The sequence below is a fragment of the Gasterosteus aculeatus genome, chromosome 20 (assembly GCF_964276395.1).
Source record: "Gasterosteus aculeatus chromosome 20, fGasAcu3.hap1.1, whole genome shotgun sequence".
NCBI lineage: Eukaryota > Metazoa > Chordata > Actinopteri > Perciformes > Gasterosteidae > Gasterosteus > Gasterosteus aculeatus.
Genome location: NC_135707.1, coordinates 10827818 through 10852145, shown reverse-complemented (window position 1 = coordinate 10852145; position 24328 = coordinate 10827818). Strand labels below are relative to the sequence as shown.

General features: G+C 44.4%; 3 protein-coding genes and 1 long non-coding RNA gene across 27 annotated transcripts in view; 3 read left to right on the top strand and 1 right to left on the bottom strand.

Annotated features, from left to right (window-relative positions):
- Positions 1 to 179: 179 nt before the first annotated feature.
- On the top strand, positions 180 to 4533 carry LOC120810756 (serum paraoxonase/arylesterase 2). The gene is made up of 9 exons (XM_040165607.2): positions 180 to 530; positions 752 to 819; positions 1019 to 1074; positions 1212 to 1377; positions 2384 to 2507; positions 2605 to 2805; positions 2923 to 3004; positions 3180 to 3308; positions 4280 to 4533. Exons 1-9 carry the CDS (start codon positions 448 to 450, stop codon positions 4439 to 4441), a joined length of 1071 nt encoding a protein of 356 aa, XP_040021541.2. The 5' UTR covers positions 180 to 447; the 3' UTR covers positions 4442 to 4533.
- Positions 4534 to 4564: 31 nt separating this feature from the next.
- LOC120810755 (potassium channel subfamily K member 5) lies at positions 4565 to 7666 on the bottom strand. 2 transcript variants are annotated; one of them, XM_040165604.2, is made up of 5 exons: positions 7060 to 7666; positions 6487 to 6595; positions 5830 to 5996; positions 5538 to 5706; positions 4565 to 5431 (listed from the first exon to the last, which is right to left on the bottom strand). In XM_040165604.2, the coding sequence occupies exons 1-5, from the start codon at positions 7243 to 7245 to the stop codon at positions 4725 to 4727; spliced, it is 1338 nt and encodes a 445-aa protein (XP_040021538.1). In that variant the 5' UTR covers positions 7246 to 7666; the 3' UTR covers positions 4565 to 4724. The 2 variants fall into 2 exon arrangements, with proteins under 2 accessions (XP_040021538.1, XP_040021539.2); XM_040165605.2 differs by lacking the exon at positions 7060 to 7666 and adding an exon at positions 6677 to 7000.
- Positions 6912 to 7986, top strand: LOC120810759 (uncharacterized). The gene is made up of 3 exons (XR_013453816.1): positions 6912 to 7051; positions 7129 to 7200; positions 7806 to 7986. It is a non-coding gene; the product is annotated as an uncharacterized LOC120810759 (long non-coding RNA).
- Positions 7987 to 8824: 838 nt separating this feature from the next.
- The window catches only part of LOC120810753 (protein 4.1-like), a 29353-nt gene continuing 13849 nt past the window's right edge, over positions 8825 to 24328 (top strand). For 16 of the 23 annotated variants that reach the window (XM_078095152.1, XM_078095146.1, XM_078095142.1 and 13 more), the window contains exons 1-10: positions 12609 to 12792; positions 18022 to 19442; positions 20314 to 20595; positions 20686 to 20790; positions 20923 to 21041; positions 21186 to 21404; positions 21588 to 21675; positions 22034 to 22186; positions 22694 to 22791; positions 23145 to 23317. In XM_078095152.1, the coding sequence (XP_077951278.1) occupies position 12792; positions 18022 to 19442; positions 20314 to 20595; positions 20686 to 20790; positions 20923 to 21041; positions 21186 to 21404; positions 21588 to 21675; positions 22034 to 22186; positions 22694 to 22791; positions 23145 to 23317 (2659 nt within the window). In that variant the 5' untranslated portion in view covers positions 12609 to 12791. Of the gene's footprint in view, positions 9632 to 11285; positions 11900 to 12608; positions 12797 to 18021; positions 19443 to 20313; positions 20596 to 20685; positions 20791 to 20922; positions 21042 to 21185; positions 21405 to 21587; positions 21676 to 22033; positions 22187 to 22693; positions 22792 to 23144; positions 23318 to 24328 lie in introns of those variants that run through there. The other 7 variants (XM_078095153.1, XM_078095151.1, XM_078095137.1 and 4 more) reach the window with 5 other exon arrangements.

The window sequence follows — 24328 nt, the reverse complement described above, 5'->3', positions numbered from 1 at the left end:
TCCCGACAAAGTTGTGGAGGAAAATACGGGACAAATGTGTCCGCGATGAAAAGCAGCAGTGGCGATGCACGGGGCAATAAAGTCTATGATAAATAAACAAACAAACCAACAACTTCCACACACAAAGACGTGACTCTCTAGGTCGTTTTCAACAAAAACACGTTACTCCACCTGTTGTCCTGACGGCGAATTGCTCTGCAACACACGCAAGACTTTTTAGAACCGTGATTTGAAACGAGTGCGTCGACGCAGACGCAGAAGCATGCAGCCCTTACTGTTCCTAAGTGAATAGTTCCCATGTTCGAGAACGGGTTAAAGAGATCATCACTGTGAGAGAAAGCCCGACGCGTGCGTCTCAAAGTCCGCGTGTGCGCGTCTTTCGTTGTTGGGGCGGCTGTTTAAATACGTACTCTGAGAGGCTTCCTGTGTTCCTTTCGACCTCAACTCATGGCTGCCATGAAGAAAATACTGGCTGCGGCAGTTGTTGCTGCAGTTGCAGTTTACATTGGACACCGATTTCTGAAAATAAAGTAAGTGCGTTTTTGGAATCCACATGCGGCAGAATTCAGAGGTTCGCCTGCAACGCTTCTCAATGTCCACACCTGTTAACTACAAGTGGTCAAATGTGGAATGCAAGAAACAAACAATTGCAAAATCAATCAAAAACAATGACACCGTTATTTGGTATACAAAGTTTTTCACACACAAGTGTTTGTTCTGTGTGTTGCGTCATGTTGAATTTGTTCTGCAGCGAAATGTCCCTTGCCTCCAGAGAACTTCCTGTGAAACACCTCAACTGTCATTATTTAAAGAATATCGGTAGGCATTCTCAACTCTTGTGTTCCTGTCATTGTCTTAATTTAGGTATTTTCAAAAAGTTGTTTGGTGTTGTGATAACACACGAAGAGTTTAAAGTCCACTTTACTGACTACAGGTGAAGTGTCGGCAGTGTTGTCATGTTAGGGTGGTGAAACTGAAGACCTGCGAAGTGTAACACATGCTATTTTGTTTTGTACAGAATATGGAGCGGAGGATATTACAGTACTTCGGGATGGCCTGGCCTTTCTGAGCACAGTATGTTATTAGCATTTATCACGGTTGCAGGAATCTTAATCCCTGCATCATTGTCTGTAAAACAATCCTCTACACTATGTGAAATTACAGGTTATTTGTGATGACCTCCTCAACCAACATGTTGTTTTCCACTTCAGGGGTTAAAAATTTTCAACATGCCTTCGTTCTCCGACGAACCGGGCAAAATGTATGTCATGGATATGCTGCATCCAAGGCCGACTCCGGTCCAGCTGCAAATCAAAGGAGAGCTGGACCTCAGCTCCTTCAACCCACATGGCATCAGTGCGTACGTCGATGAAGCAGGTAAAGTACAAGTCAGTACATCTCAACTAAAGCACAAAGAAAACTGAAACGAAATTGATAAAGAAGATTGAAATTGTGTCAAAATCTTTCTTTCATTTCTTTTGAACTCATAAGAATTCAATCAAGTGATCTTTTTCTATCTTTCTTATACTTTCCTCATTTTAAATTGTACTGCTGGACAACAATACAAATATTTTTTTGAACTATGGAACAAAGCTCTGTGGATAGTTTTTCCTAGTTGTCATACAGGAGATTGATGAGCCACCCTCATGTGTATACTAGTTTGAATTTACTGGTGATTAGGTTTGCCCTGAAAGAAAAGTAAAATTGTTGGAAAACTTGAGTTTTAAAGAGGTCTTCGGAACATAGATCACTGGAAAAACTATTATTGCAAGGCTACTAACCTCTTCTTGAGAATTGTTTGAAATAGGGAAGCAGATAACTACCATTTATAAATTGGTGAAATGGCATTAGAAGATATAAGAATCAACGAAATGAAAAACCTTTTTGTTTTTCTTTGAATCCTTCATATTTTCTTGAAATCAAACCACATTTTTGCTGTTCTTTATGGTCAACACTTTAATATTTATATTCAGCAATTACCTCTCCATATAGTAGTTTTCATTGTTAATTGCTGCATTTGTCATTCGCACAAAGTGTTAAGATATTTTTCACATACCCCGGGGATTTGATTCATCGGAATGCAGTACGCAAGCCAACGTTACTGTTTGTACTTTGATCTCACTCTTCGCTCTCTCACAGCCATATCACAGACGTCTTAAGCTACTGCTAATGCTAACCACCATTTTCCGCTAATGTGTAGGTGGTATCAGGACTTGTTTTAAATGAAGGAAATACTGTGATTCATTACAAGACGTCGACAGGACAAACACGGGGGAGGGTGGGTCGAGCTTTTGTGAAGAACTTCAAACATGCTACAGGGTTGGTAGACAAAGGTGGATGCTTTTTATATTCCAAAGGTGAAAACATTGCTGTTTGTTTGCAGATGACTCCGTGTACCTGTTTGTTGTCAATCACCCTCAGCAAAAAAGCCAAGTGGAGATCTTTCATTTTGTTCCAGAGAACACACTTGTACACTTAAAAACTATCACCCACGCCCTGCTCCACAGGTATGTACGCCGGTATACTGAACCCTTGACCGCATCGCGGATGTTACATTTGACAATCTCTGACAGAGATTTTGAACTCGTCCGTCGTGTCGTCCAGTGTGAATGACGTTGTTGCAGTCGGAGTAGAGAGCTTCTACGCTACCAATCATCAAGCCTTTGCCAATGATGTGCTCAGTGCAGCGACTACCCTGCTGGGTTTCTCCTGGTGTGATGTAATATACTACAGTCCAAACGAAGTGAGGGCGGCAGCCGACGGCATCCTGTCCCCCAATGGCATCAACATATCACCTGACAAACGGTTATTCTCAATTCATTTCAGCAGTTATTGTGGCACTGAATAAGTTTCCTCAGAGATATGTTTTCTTTGCGGTGCAAAAATAATAAAACGGGAATGTTTTTAATTTTTTTATTACAGGTATATTTACGTTTCCAATATCATGGCTCATGCAATCAACGTTTATGAGAGAAAAGAAGGGGAGCAATTACAGTACCTTAAGGTAATAAACTTTTTATCCAACTACCAACAACTGTATTTATTTCAACAATGTTATTACTTTGCTTCTTAGCAAATGAATACAAAAAACATATTTGTTCATGGTTTCTACACGTTGTTTGCCTTTATACAGGACAGAATACAATCATTAGTTTACTGTATGTGATGTTTCCCAACAGGCCGTAGCCGTTGGGTCACTTTGTGATAACATTGAGGTGGACCACAGGACAGGTGACCTATGGTTGGGTTGTCACCCGAATGGCAAGAAGTTGGTAATGTTTGACCCTGAAGATCCACCCGGCTCCGAGGTTAGTGTTTTATAATTGTTTCAACATTTCTATTTGAATTTAGGATAGAATACAATATGTATTTATTGGCCATTAGGGTGGAGATTTGTCTTTGGTTCACCAGGAACAAGACACAACAACTAGTAAAGTAATAAAACACAAAGACGAGGTCTTATTTATAGCAGCTAGAGGTCCTCTGTAGCGCCTCCCGGAGCTCAAGAGCTCAACCTTGCTGAGGAGAGAATGGGATTTATCTGTCTGGATAGAAACACACTAGAACTGTTTTTTATGGTGACTCGACTATAACAAAATTGTGTAGCCTGCTAATTTCACCAGGCACTAGTAATATACTCTAGCTACACTAAAAAAAAAAACTACCTTTCCTACCCTGAGAAACGAGAGTGTGGTGATAAGTTGAGTTGCTAAACTCTACTCTGGCTCGCTGTGTTTGGTAACGGTAAACCTCCACTTCTTGTTCTAGTAATTTCCCGCTAAACATTAGTGATCAATGGTCTGTAAATCTAGTTTAAACAAAGTAAGCTCGCTAAAACGGTTGCAATATCCATGTTACACATAAATAAATGGCGCCACTCTGACTGTCCTGCCATTTTGAATGTACGTTCTTCTATTGTATTAAAAAGGCTTTTCAACTATTTTGCTTGCCAATGGCACAAGCCTATAAAATGTGTTAGTCGATCTACACTTCAGGTGGTCTGACTCAACGGATGAAGACTGTACAGGTATAAGTCTGCCATTGGTGGAGGATCTCACCTCTCTACTCCCCTTCCACTACATGCACCATGCATTGTCCTCGGGCAACAATGATGCATTCTTTGCTTAGCCTGGCCCAAGGCGTTTGGTTAAACAAAATAGCGAGGGCGTTTCTTTAGGAATGACACATTGGAGATAGGTGTGGTCTATGCGTGGCTGTAGTGAAGGTGAACGAAACAGGTAGGACGGTGGCCTGATCCTTTTGTTCCTGTTCCCTCCAGGTCATCCGGATCAAGAACATTCACTCGGATCAGCCCGTTGTGAGCCAGGAGTACGCTGATAACGGCCATGTGCTGATGGCCTCCACTGTAGCAGCTCCCTACGAGGGCAAATTGCTAATCGGGACTGTTTTCCACAAAGCCTTGTGTTGTAATTTGAAATAATGTGTGTGTTCGATTTCACAACTCTAAGAATAGAAATGTAAATACAATTTACATTGATATGGGTGGTAAATAATAAAATCTTGATTCCACAATTGTAGATTAATGGTTCGAACTCATTGCGTGTGTGTGTTTTAAAACGGTGAACCGTCTTAACCTTTATTTAGTATCATTTTCACAAAATGTTTGTTTTCTACATACAGTATCCATAATACTTTCATATAAAAATTTCACAAAGATGACAATTTCCACAATTTGGTAAAGGTGTTGAAAGTTTTAGAAAATGTTATCCTTTTTCATCTTTATCCATTAACAAATAGTCCTCGTCTACCTTGGATATCACGAACCTGAGCCCTCCACCACCAGCCCCCTGTGCACTTTCCTCTTGCGTGTCATCTTTGGCCGATACAGTGAAAATGATACCATCACTTTCTGAATCAAGTGGACAACTGTCCTTGTTCTCATCATTATCCATCCTTTGCCATTCTGCCGATTCGGGGTCTTGGCAGCTTTCTTGTATTATAGGACGCAAATCCTGTTCGTCTTTGCCCGCGTCAGGCTCCGCATTTACGAACACTTCACTAATGCTGATCATGCGTTTGTGCCGAGGCGAGTGATCCAGGGTTTCGATGTTGGTGGCCAGGATGTCACTGCAGCTCTTGGAGCGGTTAATGTGTGCAGGCTTTCTTGTAATTGCTCCAATTTCCTTGATGACTGTGCTGTAGTTTTCCTCCTTCTGTGACAGGAAGTTAAAGATGTCGATAACAGACGGTCTGGGTTTTCCTGCTAGGTTTGGCTTCTCCTCATCGAACTGAGGTTCATCGTTGAAAAGGTGCCTGTGCCGGTGTCTTCTTTTTTTTAGCACTTTGTGGGCTTCCACAACCATGTGGACGTTCCAGCTGAAGAAGAGAGACAGCCAGGCGAGGCCCATATAGATCCACAACTCTGCAAACACCCTGTACAGTCTGGGGTAATCCATGTTTGGGTTTACACCTGAAACAAGAGTTGTTGCATATGTGTGATTTCCATAACCAATCATTTACATTTAAAAATAAAAAGACTTTAACTCTCGGAAATACCTTTTTAAAATTCAACCTACCTGCTACAAAATCTCCAAAACCTACAGTTGTGAGTGTGATGAAAGAGAAGTAAAGGCCCTCCACGTAGCTCCATCCTTCCATAGACATGAAAACAAATGGAGGGATCAGCAGGTGCACCAACAGCCCATATAACAGGAACAGGGCTGTGCAGGTGAACTGGACTTTTTTCTGACAGTACGGGGAAAAAAAGAAAGAAACACAAACAATCTTTGTTATGATAACTTGATAGAGCCGTCTTACAGTACTGTATTCAGACGGACGTCAACTACCAGCTCTCAGTAACATTCTTACCACGGAAACGCCTTTACGGATGAGAACCTGGGACAGACGTTTGGCCCGGTCTCCAAAAAAAGAGCCCAGCTCGCTTATCCACACCAGACACAGGGGGATCCCGCACAGACCATACAGGATGCAGAACATGCGACCTCCTTGAGTCTTAGGAGAAACATTCCCATAACCTGTGGAGGACAAAAGGGAAAAAAGTCAGGCTCAACTCCAAGAGGTATAAATGATATTGTAACGTTTCGTGTCAATAAAGAGCCAGGTTCTTATCGCTCGGGTTTATTGTTGCCTGTTGTCGGCCACAGCCACGCCATTTCACACACCCGGTCATCAACTTAGTCCGAACAGAACTTCCCCTTCCTGTGCTCCCCGAAAACTACACACATTCCCCGGAAGGGGCGGTACCCCAACAATGGCCTACGTAACAGTAACATTAATCAGAGCCATATACATTTATGAACTTAAGGCACGCTACAATATTTTATAAAAAGCGGTTTACACAAGTTAATTATCGACTTTATTTATTGTTGCAAAGTTGCAAAAAATGGTTATGCTGTATCAATTTAAATGTATAACGCATCCACAAAGGATTCATCTTATAAAAGGCGGCTACTATTTCTCTTTTTCCTGCAACAAAAGGCGCCCCAGTGGCGCCCCCACACGAACCTATGGTGGTGACAATGGTGGCGGCAAAGATGACTGAATTCGCCCAGTCCCACGAGTTTCGGTGTTGCCCGGCGAAGGTCACTCCTTGGCCGGCAGCATCCGACGCCATCTGTGAGAGCAAACAAACCAAACAACACATTCATTGACGCCGACATGTTTTTTTTCTTCCTTCTCCTCTTAGCGGACACACCTTTCGCATACACGCAAATATTTGCGGTGGAGGGAGACGTGCCGCTTCACGCGCGCCGCGAGGTTCCACTCGCAACGACGCCGCCAAGTCACGAAACGCTTTTAACGTCGCTTTGATGCGTCTCGTTATTGGACAATTCGGTTCGGACATAATCGCGAGTTTTATTCCGGGGGGGGGGAAATACACGCGGTCGTGCGTTGCCCTGACGGTAACTTTCACTCTCCCGGTGAATTTCTGAGAGTTGTTAGGAACTTTTTTTGTTGAGTAATCCGCGCTCAGAAAAGCTGGTGTGTAACGACAGACGGACAGCACGTGTCCAGCCATCGTGTTGTTTTTTTTGTTTTGTTTTTTTTGTCTTGTCTTAATCAAAAACAGGTCCGTACCTCCAAAATCTCAGCCAGGCTTTCTTCGGTCAAGCAGGCGTGTTTCTTCAAAATCTCTCCTTTCTTCAGGTTGAATTCTTCTCTGGCTGATTTCCAGTTTGGCTCTTCGAGGATCTGGAATATCGCGGCCCCGATCGATAGGTAGAAAATGATACATGACGTTAAAAAAGGACCTTTTTCCGCCATACTAGGGTCATAACTTCAGTCTTTCCGTCGCCGAGCCGTTTCTCTGCAGAGGTCTGGAGTTGTCCTCCCTTCTTCCTGGTAGAACATAATGGGGTTGGTTGACACACCGCTCTCTGATGATGGTACTGAGGGGACTCGTACAAACTGCGCTCCATTGTTTAGAAAGAACATTTCTATAGGGGCTGTTGTTGTGAATAATAATGGTGGTAATAATAATATTAATATTGTGTGAGATGAAACTAGTGGAGACATGCAGAAGCATTTAAAGTCCCAGAAGAAGAAAAAAAAAACGTCTATATGGTTTCAAAACGTCCTTGCAGATCACATTATATTGTCTTCGTGGAATCAAAATTGACGCATGAGCTGTGTAAGTTAATGACCGAGTAAATGACACTCTGTCCTTTCTTTCACTATCGCAGAATACCTGAACGAAACAATGACAGAAACGTGAGCCATGGGGGCAAACTGTTTTCAGTAGCCACACTCGTGTTTACGTGTACTTTCACTTGCACAAACCGGTGTGCGTTTGGCTGCTGACAGTTGCTCTTATCTTCATCCAGAGCGTCGGAGTAACTCGTATGAAGTCAAGCACACTGGGTGGATCCTGGCTGCTCAGCACGATAATGGATGAGACGTGTCCTCGGAGTGAGGATGATAGAGCACGTGAAAGTGGGATGGAAGTATATTGATACTGCTATTTGTCCATCTACCTATTGAATAAAGAACAAACAAGGAAATACACTGAGCGTTGAGTTTCTGACGGGACGTGTAAGGGAGGAAGGCCTATGCCGAAACCACTAATGCCCTTGATCATATATCTGAGTTCTCCGGCAAACTACTAATATGTTGGAATACAGCTTTAAGTAAAGATATATCTGGATAACTGGCTTTTAGGCAATCCTGATGTTTACAGATGTTCTATTTAGCAACTGCTTTGTTAAGGTGATTCACCTTTTTGGGAAATCATTCTGCTTGTACGTCAACATGTACTCAAGCTAAAAAGAAGAAGCCATGAATGCCTTCGCACTTATGACGTGGTGTCTTGCCTCCCCAGAGATTACCAGTACATCATCACTCACGGCTATGAGCACTTCCACGGTGGTAAACTAAGAAGGCTTCACATGGGCGAACTTTTTGAGCTACTTTACCTGATTTGACCATTTCTGCCACTAGATGCGCTCTACACCCCTTTCAAATACATCCATGTCGTTCTGAGGTTGTTGTCAACTAAATAGTATAAACTAATCAACGGTGGCTTGTTACCATATTAGATTAAGCCACCCAGCAGTATATTGCTCAAATACACTACAAGCTGTATCATCATGAACATGCATCAATCATTTTAATGCGACGTACACATGTTTACGAACTTGCATCCCTTACTCATACATATGAGTATATTACTCATACTGAGTATATTACTACTAATACTGAGTAACATACTCATATATGTTGTGGTGTTTGATCCTGAGCGAAGGCTCCCTGTCACACACCTCCGATCTCCACCCATCGCCACTTAGTGCTTTGTCATCGCAGCTGCGACACCGCCTCTCCGCGGAGCCCCGGCGGCAACTATGACACCCAACTAAAGGTGGAGGAAACGAGACCCCGTCCCCCCCTTCAGGTATGTGACTCGCCGGCTCAAGCGCGACGCCGTTTGCCGTTTTCGCGCACGTCTTCCTGCAAAGAGGCTTTTAAAAAAAAAATGTATATGTGTTATTCGCCACAGTGGCTGAGCGGCAGTTCGGTGAGAGTTCGTTGCTCCGTATTTAGAGGGATTAATGTCAGCCATGTGTGCGCTGTTTAGCCTGACTGGCGAACAGAGGAACCACCGACAGTAGATATCAGACGTGTTCCGTCGGAGCTCTGCTGTGCAGACAGACCTTCGGGCCAAATGCTTTAGTAATGGAGCAAAGACACCTCGCGAAATTCTCCTAAACGAGGCCACACGGTGGAAGCTAAAAGCAGGTTGGTGATCCGAGAGGAAGTGACGCCAAGTGCGATCATCTGTTTGTTTTGACGGAAACTATTTTTAATAGTTGAAGGGCTGACTTGGGTCCACGATAACTCTGCCGTCTGCACTGTTTATGGATGCTAGCATAATGCTATCATGAGCTATACTAAATCAATATAAATTTTCTGATTAGATATGTGGTCCTAGATGTTATGCGCAACGTTCAGTAAGTAAGTTCTACATGGCTGCTGTACATTTGTTTTCATCGGATGCGCTGCGACCTTTTTGACCAGTTTGTGTAAACTTCCTACATATGCTGTCACCTACTAATAAGTATTTTTTTTACTGAATTGACACACTCTTTCCTCCCCTCCCCCCCTCCCACCTTCTGCCCCGGGTCTGTGATCACCTACAACGAACTTCAACGTCCATGTGAGTACATTCATCTACTAAGTTATGATACAAATGTATCACAGGACTGTGAGCTGCTGTTTTGCTCCTTTTTATTATTACCGTAACATATAAAACATATAAACAAATCCCCCTGAATTAACCACCATCTATACAGTGCAACAGTTCAAATAAGTCATCATTGGTGATAGAGAGAATTAAAGAATAAATCTTTACTTTTGCATTTTATTTTATAAAAGATAAAACGTACAACATTGCGGTCAACGTTCAGCATCAAACTAATCTGAAAAATAGCGTGTAAGGGGATCCTAATGAGACCTCTGGTCACTGAAATGACAGTCCCCGCTGTTGTTAACCTGTTTTGGGAGGGGCAGAGTGACGGTGTCACCCCGAGTCAACTGGACCTCAACACATCTTTATCTCCCATGAACACATGTCTTACTCCTCTGTGCTGACGTGCAGTAGAATTAGCAGGGATTCCCTCTTCTCACAACAAGTAATCCACCTTGAGCTATAGCCACTTTATCAGCATTTAGTTGTTTTCTTATTTAACTTAAGTACACCTCTTTTTTTAAACAATAATTGCACTGTATGCAGTGTAGATAAACATATAATAATTGTTATTACATTCAAATGTTTAATATGTGAAGATGTGTTTTGGGTAATTAACATTTGGAGCCGCCTGCATATGAAAAGTCTATTCTCCTGCATCTCCACTAGGTGGCAGTGTAAACTAATAAAAGCCTCGTTTACAGTAGCAGCAGATGATCAAACACAATGTAGCATGTACTTAGGTGGCCTAGAATGTCAGCCATAATCTGTTCAATGTACTCTGAGCTCCAGGGCTCCGTACTGTGCTTTTAACGATAATATCAGATGACATCCAAGTATACGTATAAAATGAACATTTAATTTCCATTCTGACTCATCACTTAGCAAATATTTATGGCAGCTTTACCAGCTTCTAGAAATCCATGACCTTTTCTTTTTTTTTGGAAAGTTATCCTCTGCATTGACTAATCACACATGATGCTATTGATCTAAAATATAAAGTCCTGACTCGGTAGGAACCATCATGCTGTGCAATTTATATCCTCCAAGATGTGCACGAAAGTGACTATTCCAACTTGGCCCAGGACAAGAAGGACGGGCAACATGTCTGCTGGCAGAAAGCACCAGAAACATGGAACATTGCTGGTTCATGAATTTTTCATAACATAATGGTGCTTTATGAATATTGATGCACTGTTACCATCAATCCTGTTAGTGCTCTTGAGAGCTCCGCTACTGGCGACAATAAAAAAAAAAACAGGCCTCCATCACACTCACTCAGAATCCATATTTAAATAATAATCAAAGCTGAGCAACTTGTTTTACACAAGATACGGAAGGAAAGGCGGTGTGGTCCTTCTGTGTGTGTGTGTGTGTGTGTGTGTGTGTGTGCGCGCGCTTGTGTGCTCACTCCGATGCAGCATTGAGAGTCAAAGAGAGATGTTTTGGTAGCAGGGGGTATGGAACATTATATAACCAGTGAGGGACGTAGCCAGAGAGGGATAAAGATGTTCCAAACAAACATAACCCCGATGCACTCGGCTGGAGTAATGCCCTGCTCCGTGTGCGTGTGGGCCCGTGCCTTTTTGAGCAGACGAGGAAGTGACTGGGAAAAGTGTGCGTCATTGTATTTGGGCGTGTCCACCGTGTGAGGTGGGTCGTCTCTGAGTCTGCGGTTGCAGTCTGTCACTGTCTCAGGGGATTGTGGGGGCTCTGTAAATGCTGCTCTTCTTCTTCCCTCCTGGCCGTGTCTCTCCTCCCTCTCCTGGGTCCAACGCGACACCTGCTCCGTGCACGAGGCGGCAGGGCAGGGGTTCCTAAGCAACTGAAGGCAACGCCAGTAGTTCGTGCACACTTTGTTTCTCTGCCCCGCCCGTACCCTCCTCCCCACCGCCCCTGCTCTTCCTAATCTGTCCGACTAGATCGTTTCATCTCAATCCAAAGAAGAGGCAAAAAGCCCAAATGACTGTATCCGAAAGTCCTCCCTTTCTGGGATTCGTTGGATTCTTCCTGTCAATGCGCTTCGCTGCAGTTAATGTGTAACACCACCAGTTTGGGTGCTGCTAATGTGTCATCGCTGTTCAGTGATCAAAGTCTGAGGCAGGAGGAAAAAAAACATGATAAGCGACTGTTACTGTGCAAAGGAGCGATTTCTGTTTCTTTTGTTTGGTTTTTCCCTTTCCTCGTAACATCTCTCTTGGATTTTATGACACAAATTACGGAATCAGCTGTTTGCTGGTAAGGATTTTTTTTTTCTCAAATGAATTGCCTTGAAAATGCATTGCCCTGCTGTGCGTGCCACATGGACATGCCTTACCCGTTTAGCTTTGAGAATAATGAACCCCCCCCCCCCCCCCCCCCCACCACCCCTCCCTTTTTGCATATGAGCCGTACAGCCCTAATGGGGTCAGGCAGATGGGTGGGGACCATGTCGGGGTCCATGAAGACAGCTAGTCTGTACGTCTGTACGTCTGTGTGTGTGCTGGTTTTAGAGATTATTGACCTGTTAGACGTATTTTCAGTTTCTAATCAACTGTAACTGGCCCAGTGGTTTGGTCTTGCCACAGCAGCCTCGATGCCTCCCTCCCGCTCCTTTACTGTGTTAGTGATTGCACTCTTTGGCCCGCCTCCCTCCACACCTAATAGAGACTTTTTTACGAGGCATAAGGTGCTGTGGCAAGATAGTGATACGCTGTGAATGTACGGCAAAAACCTTTTTTAAATTGAGAATTCACTGACACTAATAGGAATCATGCCATTTGTTTCTACCGATCTGAACGCTTTGAGGTTACTAATTATATAAAGAAGAAAACTAAATTATATATATATATTTTTCCCCCTGTCTTTTTAATGTTAGACTGCCGCGGCCTGTTCTCGCGTTCAAACAAAGGCGCCCATAAAGTGCGTTCACTGATGAGCAGTGTATGAAAGTTTTCACCTCGTTCAGCTCCAGTCCTCACCGGGAGACTCCGCCCCTCACCGCCAGGCTCCGCCCCTTTACGAGCATCGGACACCTTCAGCACAACAAAGCATGCGTCGCTCCGCAACATTGTTTCTCCTGCGAACCTGCTGAATAAAAAGATTTAGTCGGATTTTGTGCAGTTTGCTTCCCCATTGATGCGAATCCCAGAGTAGGTAAGTCACGTTTAAGGTGTTTACTTCTCGGGCGTTGGAGATGAGTTGGTGTTTATTTGTGTTGTTGCACATTCGGCGCCATTTTCATACACAGATTGTTTAAATGCCCTGGCACGTTGGCCCGATGCAGCCAACAACTGTTTGCACGGATTATTTAAAACAAAAATAGTTGCTATTCGAAGTCTCATTCGGTTATAGTGCCGTGCGATAGTCACGCGATGATTTAGTGAAGCACATTTCAAATATTTAGCCGGTACAATGCACAATTAAGTTTTCTAACGTCCCCATTAATCACAAGTACTCCGCGCTGGATGCAGAGATGGGATCTCTTCGTGCGGGTTGTTTTTGTAGAAATGAATCAGTATGCGAGTTATTCGTCTGATAAAAGAGGGCGCACGCTTTTTAGAATTTCGGAAGATGTACAGCTTTTTAAAGTGTCTTTTAATGAAGACGCGGCTTTACAGTGATAAATTATTAATATACGGGGGGCGAACAAATACATTTTCTTTTTTCATTTTTGCCTCACAAGTACAATATAGATGTCTGATAATATCCAATGCTGATATAGCATTATAATAATTATTTGATGTCATATTATAAATTGTCATGTTAGGCATTTTTTAGTTGTACATGATGCTCTTTGTAACCGGGGGCTTTTGCTCTCCAAATCTTCTCTGTGAGGTGCGTTACAGCTATTTTTATTAATGCGTCTGCAATAATATTGCTGTGTTTTACGCCTTTGCAGAGATGAGAGGCATCCCTTTTCTGATTTTATTTTCTGCCTGACTGTCTTTTACCCCGAGAAGAGTCCACGGGTTAAAAATATCCCAATATGTGAATGTGTGTCGGTTCCTTTGCGACCCACATTGCGCTTAAGAGAAACTCATGCAATAAGCCTCCTCTCCATTGATGCTACTGATGGATCTGTTCTACAGTCAGATAATCTTTTATGAAGCGCTGCAGATATGACGTGGGCAGGCTGAGGGCGAGATGGACACATTAATGCATCGGGACAAGCCATCGCAACATAAGTTTTAAAAAAATGACAGAGCCCGGGGTCTCCTGTAAAGCTGATTTGCTAGTGTTGTGAATACAGAGCAGCTGAAGGATGTTTTCTGTTCTGCTGTGTGAGGTCACCGCGGCCCTTGAAGAGCTTGCTGGTGTTAATCCTCTTTTGGGAGTTATGATGCATTCGTGCAGTTAGAATACGACTTTGATGTGTGTGCATTACTCAATAAGGAGCACACATAGTATTTTGTCTGCTCTTCCCTTCGTAAATTATGGCGTCTGTGAGGTTTTCCTTGCTTAAAAAACATTGACAGATGCATTTTATAATGTGCATAAAATGATAGTATTTGAATTTCAATGTAATTAATTTACTTCATGAAACAGTACTTCTAAAGTGATCCGTCCATTATCCAAAACAACCCCTCCTTCATAATGTGCGCTAATGTACATTTGTACTATTCTTCTAATGGGATTTGGTTGAGCTGATGTTGGAGATGGATTCAGAATGGCTTTCAGGTTACCCACAGTAAATCAATCAGGCTCCTTCATTCTTTTCCCATGTCGGTTCAAGTTACAGCGTCATCCTCACACACACCATCTGTGTGTATCGATCAGTTAAGCCAGGTTTGGGACAGGAAGTGACTAAAGTGAACCTTTTCATAGGCAAATAGCTCTTTTTGTTGAGTGCAATGAATGTTGCAGAATCAAAGAAGAATAACTTTCTGTAAACTAGTGTTATGTTACACTTTAGTGTTGTTAAATGTGAAGCAGATACGTGCACTGTAATAACCTAAATGATAAAATATTCAGTGCCTGCCCCTTTTCCCGATGTTGCTGGGCAGACTTGCGTCCATGAACTGAACATACAAACAGTTTGCCCGGGCACGTGTTGGCGTGTATTTTGGCATGTGTGCCTGTGTTTACCCAGAGGTTAAGTCACCATGTGGCCCGGGGACTGATATCTGGGCTTTCGGTTCAATTCTGTTGATTTGCAGCCAGGTAGGCGGGGCTCCTCACGAAACCATGAATCAGCACAGCTGATCGCTACTGTGCTTCTGCCAGGCTTCTGCTTTTCTCTCTCTCTCTCTCTCTCTCTCTCTCACCCCCCCTAAACACACGGATGCACGCACACTCAGTGAGACCGATCTGAGAGAGACAGATACTGCAGGGCAGGTAGATAGATGGAGATAATCTTGCTTGGTCACTTGGGAGGATGATTACCTGTAAACTCCTTCTAATTCCTTAAGCCTACTCTCAGTACCCAGGAAACATGCTTTCTCTTTGTCCTAGTCGTTCCACATGGTGATGTTGTTGTCAAGCTCATGTTACTTTTCACCTGGCGAGCAGCAGCAAGAAAAATGCAGGCTTTCCTCTGCTGTCTCCAAGACATGATCACGTTTGAATTTGCGCTTGTATGCACACGTGCAACTGTGTGTTGTGTGCAGCGCGCTGTGAGCATAAATAGATATGAGCTTGTCTGTAAAGGCTAATGACTCCCTGCATCCTGAGCACATGTAGCTATTTATATACCTATGTACACTGTGCAAGCTCTCCTCCATTCAGCCCTCTACTTTCATTTCATCGCAAACAGGTTTTGGTTGCTGGACACATTTCTGAATTACATTTTTTTAAATTTTTACCTTGATTCATTTGCAAGTTTTTGGCCTTAATAGCAGGTCACTTGGCCATCCTTTTTTCAAAGTAATAGGATCTCGTAAAATCAAGTCAAACACAATCTTTACCTGTGCAAAGAGTGCAATGTACTGAGTCTCATCCAATTTCAAATGATCGTCCTCTAGGAACATTAAATTCAATTGCAATTCACAGAACCTCTAAATCAAATCCTAATTCTACTCCAGCGCCGCGTTAGCCAGCAGCTCTCTGGGAGCTCACTCCTGCCAGAGGGTGGCCTACTTCATGTATAATTTAGCTCATTAGGGACACTAATTATATAGGATCGAGGGCAGGTTTTTTCTTTTAATTTTTTATTACAGTACAGCAATATTCATTCATTCAGCATCAGATTACCTCGACAACAAAAAACAAATGTGCATCACGTTATGAGAGATTGATGCAGCTTTTTTGAAGACGGTTTTTGGCGCCTGCTATCCCCAAATGTCCCGCTCAGCTGGCTGATAGCAGAGATGTTAGATGGGCAACACAAAATAGAGGAGGCAGCAGACACAAGCTCAGCTGGTCCATTAGAGGCATGTCAGTGTTCTGACGATCACAATTGAGATGACAGAGCATTAAAAGACCCAGAGGAGCCCGGGAGCGTTGATGCATACGTGTGTGTGTGTGTGTGTGTGTGTGTGTGTGTGTGTGACCTAGGGAACAGGCCTATGGGGGGTCTTGTGGGGGGAAGGGCAGGCAGGATTAGTTCTAATGTGCAGCACAGTTATTGGTCACTGGACACAAACAAAGGGAGGGCTAAAGAGGATTTGGTCTGTGTGCGTACCCCCTCCTCCCCTCCTGCTGTCCTGGAGAGCCAGTGGGAAGTGTATGGTATGGAGGGCCTGGCTGCACCCTTTGGGACGGCCCTGTACATCTGGAAGGTCGGCCCGCCCGCCTTCTGCCTGTCTAGCGTCCCCTCCCTTCCCCCCACTCTCCACAAGGCAGAGTGGGACTTGAGCTACATATGGAAGACGCAAACACAGCCGCATTAGTCATCAATTAGACAATGCCCAGTGAAGAAAGGGGGCAAATTGGTCTCGCTGAAGACGACCATCGGTTGTGATGTGATCTGCTGAGGGTTAGTTGTAGCGGCTTGCATGATCTCTGCACAGCATTGCAGTCAGTGGAGCGATTTAATCAGCCGGTTAGAAGTTTCTATATATACCAGATCTCTCCTCTCGCTGCCAAACTAGGGAATTAAAGACACGTTGATTAAACGCCAAGGCTCTTTTTCTGTGTGGTGGTTAGTTGGCTGACATTAAGCAATGGATACAAAATAATAGTTATTCTGCTAATTATATGCTTGATGAATCAATTCAGTAATTAGTCTATATAATGTAAATATGAATACTGTCTCATTGTTTTACAGTTTGTCTGACCAACAGAAAAAGTCAAAGATCTTAAATTCACCCTGAAACAGAATATATGAAATGGTTGAAATATTTTTGAAAAGCTCATGTTGTTGATATCTTTGCTTGAAACAACAATTTTCAGGAACTAACCAACTAGTGATAGCAGCTCTAATGACTGAATCGCAACATCATTGGCAAATGTTCTTGTTACATATTGATACCGTCTTTGCTTTTCAACCTGACTGTAACATATTTGCTTGGCTCTACAGTATTTTGGAGTCCGATACTGATAAAGCTCTCTGGGTCGTTACTTTACATGTGTTACCCACGTTGACCTAATTCACTAAGGACCATCCATCTAAACTCATTTAATGACCATTTGACGTACCGTATCATACAAATGGCCGTGTCGCCTGTGCCGAGTGCCGCGGATGACGGAGAGCCGGCCGAGGACGAACCCGGCGGTGCTAATATGCCGCTCGGGAGCAGAATGCCTCCTTTGTGTCCGTGAGATTTAATGAGTCTGTGATAGGAAGCGTTGTGAGCGCGCCCTCACACACGCACTCTTCAACAAGGAGGGCTATTGTGCGGTGATGTATGTGTGTCTGAGTTAGCATGTAATCCGTGGGCGGCAGTTGGCTTTGTGTTTTATGGAATAAATCTCATTTATGCCGCTTTGAGTAGGCAACGTACAATAACATGTGGCAGGAACTTATTGTACATTTACTCCTGATTACAGCATCAGCTGTAAGTGAGCGTGATGAGCATGCATCTAGATTGACTTATTTGCATGATAGAATAATTTATTTTTCTTCTACTCCATTAGCATATAATTCATGAATCAATTAATTATGTGACCTATAATGTGTCAGATGGGGACCATCACAATTAGTTCGACCACAACATCCAAAAGTTATTCATTGACACAATGTTTTTCTTAAATAGTCATAAAAAAGTTGTTCACTTAGCTTTGTACGTGTCATAGTCCTCCGACATGAACATTAGTGTTCTGCTGATAAACAACAGCTCACTTTTCTTCCTGTTTTAGTGTTGTGCAAATCCATATATTCAATTCACTGGCACCTCCGTGTGTGATGTTTTCTAGTAAACAAAGTATATTCATGCCGTGCGCTCACATGTCACATACTGTACGGCCATGTGACTCTTCTCCACCTCTGACTCTCTTCCCAGTGGCTACCATGACAACAGAGGCGAGCGCAGTGAGCGAGGCCGACACCGAGGGTAAACCGAAGGCCAGCGGCTCCGAACCCGAACCCGAGAACAACCAGAAGCCGGAGGCGGCGGCGTCCGAACCGGAGGGAGGGCCGTCGAGCAAGAAGGCCGAGGAGCAGGCGTCTGAGCCGGGGCCGGCCGACGTGCCCACCTCCCCTCAGGAGGAGCAGCTAAAGCCCCGTACCCGCACCTCTGCTGGCAAAGGCCTGTCTCGCCTCTTCTCCTCCTTCCTTAATCGCCGCTCGCAGTGCTCCGAGGGAGAGGGGTGCGAGGCAGAGAAAGCCGGTGAGGAAAAGGCGGACGCGGAGGGCAAAGTTGACGCCCCGGATGAGGAGAAGAAGGAAAGCGTGAAGCGTGAAGAGAAGGAGGCCAAAGCAGAGGACGAAACATCTGGAGTAAAAGAAGTGAAAAAGGAGGAAGAGCAAAAAGAGGAGAAGGAGAAACAAGACGAGAAGGTTGAGAAGAGGGGCAGTAAAAAGAAAAAGAAAGAAGCCAAGAAGAAAGCAGAGAAAAAGAGTGAGGAGAAAGTGAAAATCGACGAGGAGAAAAAAGAGAAGGAGAAAAAGGAAGAGGAGGAGGAGAAAGCCTCACAAGCTGTAGAAAAGGAGGAAACGGTGGAGATAAAAGACAAACAAGAGGAGACCGCTGAGGTTAAAGAGAAGGAGGCCGTATCTGAGAAGAAAGAGGAGGAAAAAGTTGATAAGCGAGTTACAAAGAAAAAAGAAAAGGAGGACAAGGTAAAGAAGAAGGAAGAGGAGAAAGCAAAGAAGAAAGCAGAGGAAGAAGAAAGGGTGAAGAAGAGAGAGGAAGAAAAAGCCAAGAAGAAGGAGGAAGAAAAGGCAAGAGAGGCCGAAAAGGCGAAGAAGAAAGAGGAAGAAAAGAACAAAAAGAAGGACGACGAGAAGGCTAAAAAGAAAGAGGAGTTGAAAAAGAAAGAGGAGGGCCAGGTGAAAGAAGAGGCACCGAAGAAAGAGAATGCAGAGGAAAAGATAGAAGAAAAGCCACAGAAGGAAGAGGAAAAGGAGAAGAAAGAAGAAAAGCCACAGAAGGAAGAGGAAAAGGAGAAGAAAGAAGAAAAGCCACGGAAGGAAGAGGAAAAGGAGAAGAAAGAAGAAAAGCCACGGAAGGAAGAGGAAAAGGAGAAGAAAGAAGAAAAGCCACAGAAGGAAGAGGAGAAAGGGAAGAAAAAAGAAAAGCCACAGAAGGAAGAGGAGAAAGGGAAGAAAAAAGAGAAGGCAAAGAACAAAGGAAAGAAGGAGGTGAAGGGGCCAAAGGAGCAGGTGAAAGCACCGATTGCAGCTCCGGAGCCGGAGCTTAAAACCGAGCCGGAGGCCGAGCAGGCTCCTGACCAGCACTCCATCAGCAGCGCCGAGACACCGGTGGGTGCCCTCCTCCCAAACATTGCACCTCTAATTTGCTTTCTTATCACAACTTGGATGCGGAGGTTGTTTCCACTTCTGGCACAGATCAGCAGACAGAGTGGAAACGCCGGAGAAACGGCTCGTCTGACTAAGTGCGAAGGGAACAAACTCCGTCTACCAATATCTTTTAAAGCAGAAAGAAATGAGAACATTTTCTGCTGGTCGGCACTGTGATAACAAGATTACAGGAGGTTGCTGCTCCAGGCCAGGAAATAGTCACGCACATTCATTCCCTCCCTGCGCTTTTTACACTGTTTGTTTGTGCTGATTAAACAAAGGAGATAAAGCAGGTCAAAGCAATCGGTGGTCTTTCAAGGTGCATGTAGGTGTGTGTCTTTGCACACGGCGAGCTCCACCATTCTCCAGCCGCTGGTTGTCGCATTATATTAAATAAAGGGGGGGATCTGAAGTTGTCGTCGATCTCGTCCAGTCATGCTCTGCACACAGAAAATTACTAATACAAAATTCTTTAATTGTTAGCGAGTGAGATTAAACAAAAGACGCAGCTCTCGCATATTCAGATTCACACAGCAGACTGGATTGTAGTGGAAGAACATGTGTTTTGTTCTTTCTAATGAATAGTTTATGACGTGGACAGCTTGCTCAGCAAAAGTAACGATGCTGATTTGAGCTGAAAGCTTGAAACATGTTTCATGCTTGTCTGAAATCAGAAAGAAGCCGCAGCTACAGCATATTAGCTCTTTACTAACGTCTGTAGTCCTATTTAATAATAGCCCTATCATCATAATAATGAATCTGAATCCTCCCACATTGTTTTCATCTGTATCTGACAAATTTAGCAATTTGACGCATTGACTTTTGTCTGCAGGCTCCAGAGGAAAAAAAGCAAGAAGCAGAGACAAAAAAGGAGCCTGAAGAAGTAACGGCGAAGGAGGCCGAGAAAAAGGAGGAGGAAGCCGCAGAACCGGAGCAAGAAGGCAAAGGAGAAGAGGCGGCGAAGGAGGCGGCGACAGAGGAGGCGAAGGAGGAAAAGCCTGCGAAAGAAAAGACTGAGAAGAAGACCGAAGAGGCCAAAGCCTCCAAACGTTCGAAAACAATGCAATGCAAAGTCACTCTACTGGACGACACTCAGTTTGAGTGCGAGCTCGACGTAAGAGACCTCACAGATTACAGCATGTTGTGTTCGTGTAAAGACTGAAGAACATCCCTTTACCTTCCTCTCTATCTCTCTCTCATGCAGAAACATGCTAAAGTCCAGGAGCTCCTCACTAAGGTGTGCGACCATGTCAACCTGCTGGAGAGAGATTACTTTGGCCTCGTTACCTTGGAAACCCCGGAGAGCAAAGTAGGCTGCATTCTATTTTTCTTCTTCTCCCGTTGTTTCAGTCGCTCTGCAAGAGCAAAATTAGGTATTTTACGTGGCACTAGAAAGCGGCTGGGGGCAGCGTTTCATTTTATTTCTTCCGAATTTCCACAGACATGGTTGGAATCCACCAAAGAGATCAGGAAACAGGTTTCCGGTGGTTTGTATGAGTTTGCGTTCGGGGTGAAGTTCTACCCTCCTGATCCAGCGCAGCTCACGGAAGACCTCACCAGGTGAACGTCTCCGGTGTTAAAGGAATCATTCCTCATTTTTTGGGGGGGGGAATCTGCTTAATCTGTGAGATAGAATGTGTTATTAGGTGTGCGTTGGAGGTGCTGGAAGGCCCATTTGTAACATTTGGTTTACATCTTCTTCAGGTACTTTCTGTGCCTCCAGCTGAGGAAGGACATCATCCATGGCGTTCTTCCCTGTTCCTTTGTCACACTGTCCCTGCTGGGCTCCTACACGGCCCAGTCGGAGCTGGGAGAGTATGACCCGGAGCTCCACGGGACAGATTATGTTAAGGATCTGAGCCTGGCCCCGGGACAGAACAAAGAGCTGGAGGAAAAGGTGATGGAGCTGCACCGCACGTACAGGTAATCAAACCGGGATGGGCTTTATTGTAGCTACAATAGTATATCTTTTTTTTTTGTGAAATCACAATTCAGCAGGCACGAATTGTGAAGGACTCATAATGGATGATTTGACAGGTCCTTAAAATAACCCTGATAATAAAACGTATCTCTGTAAAGACCTCTGTGACATCTGTGCTTTTTCAGGTCAATGAATCCAGCCCAGGCAGACTTGTTGTTTCTAGAAAATGCCAAGAAACTTTCCATGTATGGAGTCGACCTGCACCAAGCCAAGGTAGGCTTTTGGTTTGAATTGTGGCACCTGTTTAGAGAAGTGTTGTATGTGCAAAGTGATAATGAAGGGTTTTCACGTGGCTAAAGTTTAAGGTTTTACCGATTTGCTTTGTGTAATTATTTTTGCAACAGCATGCTTTCCCGCATCAAATTTTTAATTACAAAATTAATGGCAGCCCCTTTTTAGAAAAAACGAAGAGATTAATGCCATTATAAACTCCACGACCTCAACTCAATGTCATCTGTAGGGTGAGAAAGTCTGCCTCCCAGTGGCCGCTCACTGGAAGTGCGGTGTGAAGGGGCAAAGGCGTGCAGCGATACGATCTGCTAACCCTCTCATCCCGCGTCTGCTCCTACAGGATCTCGATGGCATCGACATTACACTGGGGGTTTGCTCTGGTGGTCTGATGGTTTACAAGGACAAGCTGAGGATCAACCGTTTCCCTTGGCCAAAAGTGCTGAAGATCTCTTACAAACGCAGCAGCTTCTTCATCAAAATCAGGCCGTCCGAGGTAAATCTACCTCATAGGAACCACCTATATGTTCTCCTACATCCTGCTCCACCTGTCTGGTACTTTGGTCTTGGAGTGGTGTGGGGAACTTAAAATCAAGTTAAAAAGCTTTACCCACGAATTCATATCGCTTCAGCCCTTCTCCAGTGTTTTGTGTTCTTAATTTGAATTTACTTAGTATTGCATTTAGCATGTTGTTGTTGTTGGATTATAATCTTATTGTTTTTCCCATTTGTTGTATCTAGTTAGATTCTATTTCAAGGTGACTGAACATCTGGCTTAATCAATTTGTGTTACCTACATACAAAAAAGTTATTACACACCCCATCTCAGCTTTTGATTGTAGATTATTCTTTTTGTGGACCATGAATAAGGCTTCCAAATTTTCTAGATTTTATCGTGAATAATATAACGTTGATTCAACGCAGCCTGAGGATGTGTGTAATACTGCGTGGCAGGATACAGTCATCAGTTGATTTTGAATGCATTTGTTTTTTTCACTTACAGCAGGAGCAGTACGAAAGCACAATTGGCTTTAAGCTGCCCAACTACAAAGCCTCAAAGAAGCTGTGGAAAGTTTGCGTCGAGCACCATACCTTCTTCAGGTGAGGAGTCATTCTTGCTTCATCCCCTGCCCAGCAACAGAGGTCATTTTAAGGCTCTGCCTGTCCCCTAGATAATTGGCTAACAGGCCTCTGCCGCTTAAGCCTTATATTGGCTCCCTGTCAGTTCAACCACAGGAAGCTGGATACCTCTGCTCTTGACCTTAGACTTAAACCGTCAAGGTTTTTTCTATTTAAAAACATGGCGGTTGAAGTTGTTGCGACCCTGGTTGCACAACACAACAGTTTTTAGGGATTGCAAAATCCTTTTTGTTTCAAATGTTAGAATTTTTTTTTTAACGAATGTATTAAATGGAGGCCTGGAAGAGCTCATAAGGAATGTTTCTGTCCCTCAGAGTTCCAACAGTGGAGCCCCCCTCGTCGCGCCGCTTCCTCGTCCTGGGCTCCAAGTTCCGGTACAGCGGCCGCACGCAGGCCCAGACCCGCCAGGCCAGCTCCTTGATCGACCGCCCGGCGCCTCGCTTCACGCGCTCCGCGAGCAAGAGACTGTCCCGCAACCTAGAAGGAGGTACGTGCGAGCGCGTGAGCGCACGGTGGAATCAATTTTTATATGAACGCGCAGATTCGATAATCTACTCGATGACCTGTTTCGCTCTTGCAGCTGGAGATGAGACTCTCCAGCTCCTGCGACAACTGTCGGCATCGACCAGGTCTGAGGTTGATGATTGGTCGATGATGCTGTCATCTGACAAACCCCAGTCTTCTCCTCAATGGCCAGGTACCCGGAAACCGTGTGGAGCCACAACAGCGCTTTCCGACATATTTGCGGCATTTATTCAACCCTCGCCAACCGGCGCCTTTATCGCATCACGTAACACGCTCGTCCGTTCTGGCTGATTCGCTCTTATATGCCTGTTATCGTCTTGAAAACCTTGCCAGTCGCTCGCCGCACAGATGGTTAACTTGTCAGAACACTGACCATCCTCATGTGGGTAATGTCACCCATCGTGTCACCGAGGTGACCACGGTCGCTCTGACAGAAGAAAAACGAGGAAGCACACTTGAGCATTTCCAGTCTTGAGGCTGCTGTTCCACATTTTTCTTTGGCAATTTCAAAACTTGCAGCTTGATGTGTGTGTGCGTAACAGTGGCTTTTGCTTGCTTGTACCTTTTTCATGTTCAACATCTTAACTAAGCGACCCATTTTTTTTTTTTCTCTCCATCTGCTTCCGAGAGGCGTCGTTTGTTCAGCTTCGTTCTAACCTCAGCTTGCTCGGCTCCCAATACTCTGGAGCAAACGCTCGGCATCTGGCTCGGTCAGAAACATGCTTGAAGCATTCACGCTGTCATCTCTCCAGCGCAACCGTTACGTAACTGCCACCACCTCGTCATCTCTTCACAGCCAGAGGTCAGTGTGAGCAGACTCTCAGTCGGTCCTGGGAGGAAGGGCAGTCTGTTCACACGGTCAAAGCATCCGGGCGGGACAATGAGACTTGGCAGACTGGCTGGCACACCATAACCCAAACAGTCAGTCAGCCGTGGCAGAAGAGGGGGGAGGACGAGTGGTCCGCACTGCTCC

Coding starts and splice junctions, on each gene's coding strand:
- LOC120810756 (XM_040165607.2), top strand. CDS start 448: ATGGCTGCCATGAAGAAAATACTGGCTGCGGCAGTTGTTGCTGCAGTT. Junction 3,005..3,179: donor AGCAATTACAGTACCTTAAG/GTAATAAACTTT, acceptor GTTTCCCAACAG/GCCGTAGCCGTTGGGTCACT. Junction 3,309..4,279: donor AAGATCCACCCGGCTCCGAG/GTTAGTGTTTTA, acceptor TGTTCCCTCCAG/GTCATCCGGATCAAGAACAT.
- LOC120810755 (XM_040165605.2), bottom strand. CDS start 7,000: ATGGCTGGACACGTGCTGTCCGTCTGTCGTTACACACCAGCTTTTCTG. Junction 5,997..6,486: donor CACCATTGTCACCACCATAG/GTTCGTGTGGGG, acceptor TGTCCTCCACAG/GTTATGGGAATGTTTCTCCT. Junction 5,707..5,829: donor TCCGTAAAGGCGTTTCCGTG/GTAAGAATGTTA, acceptor CCGTACTGTCAG/AAAAAAGTCCAGTTCACCTG.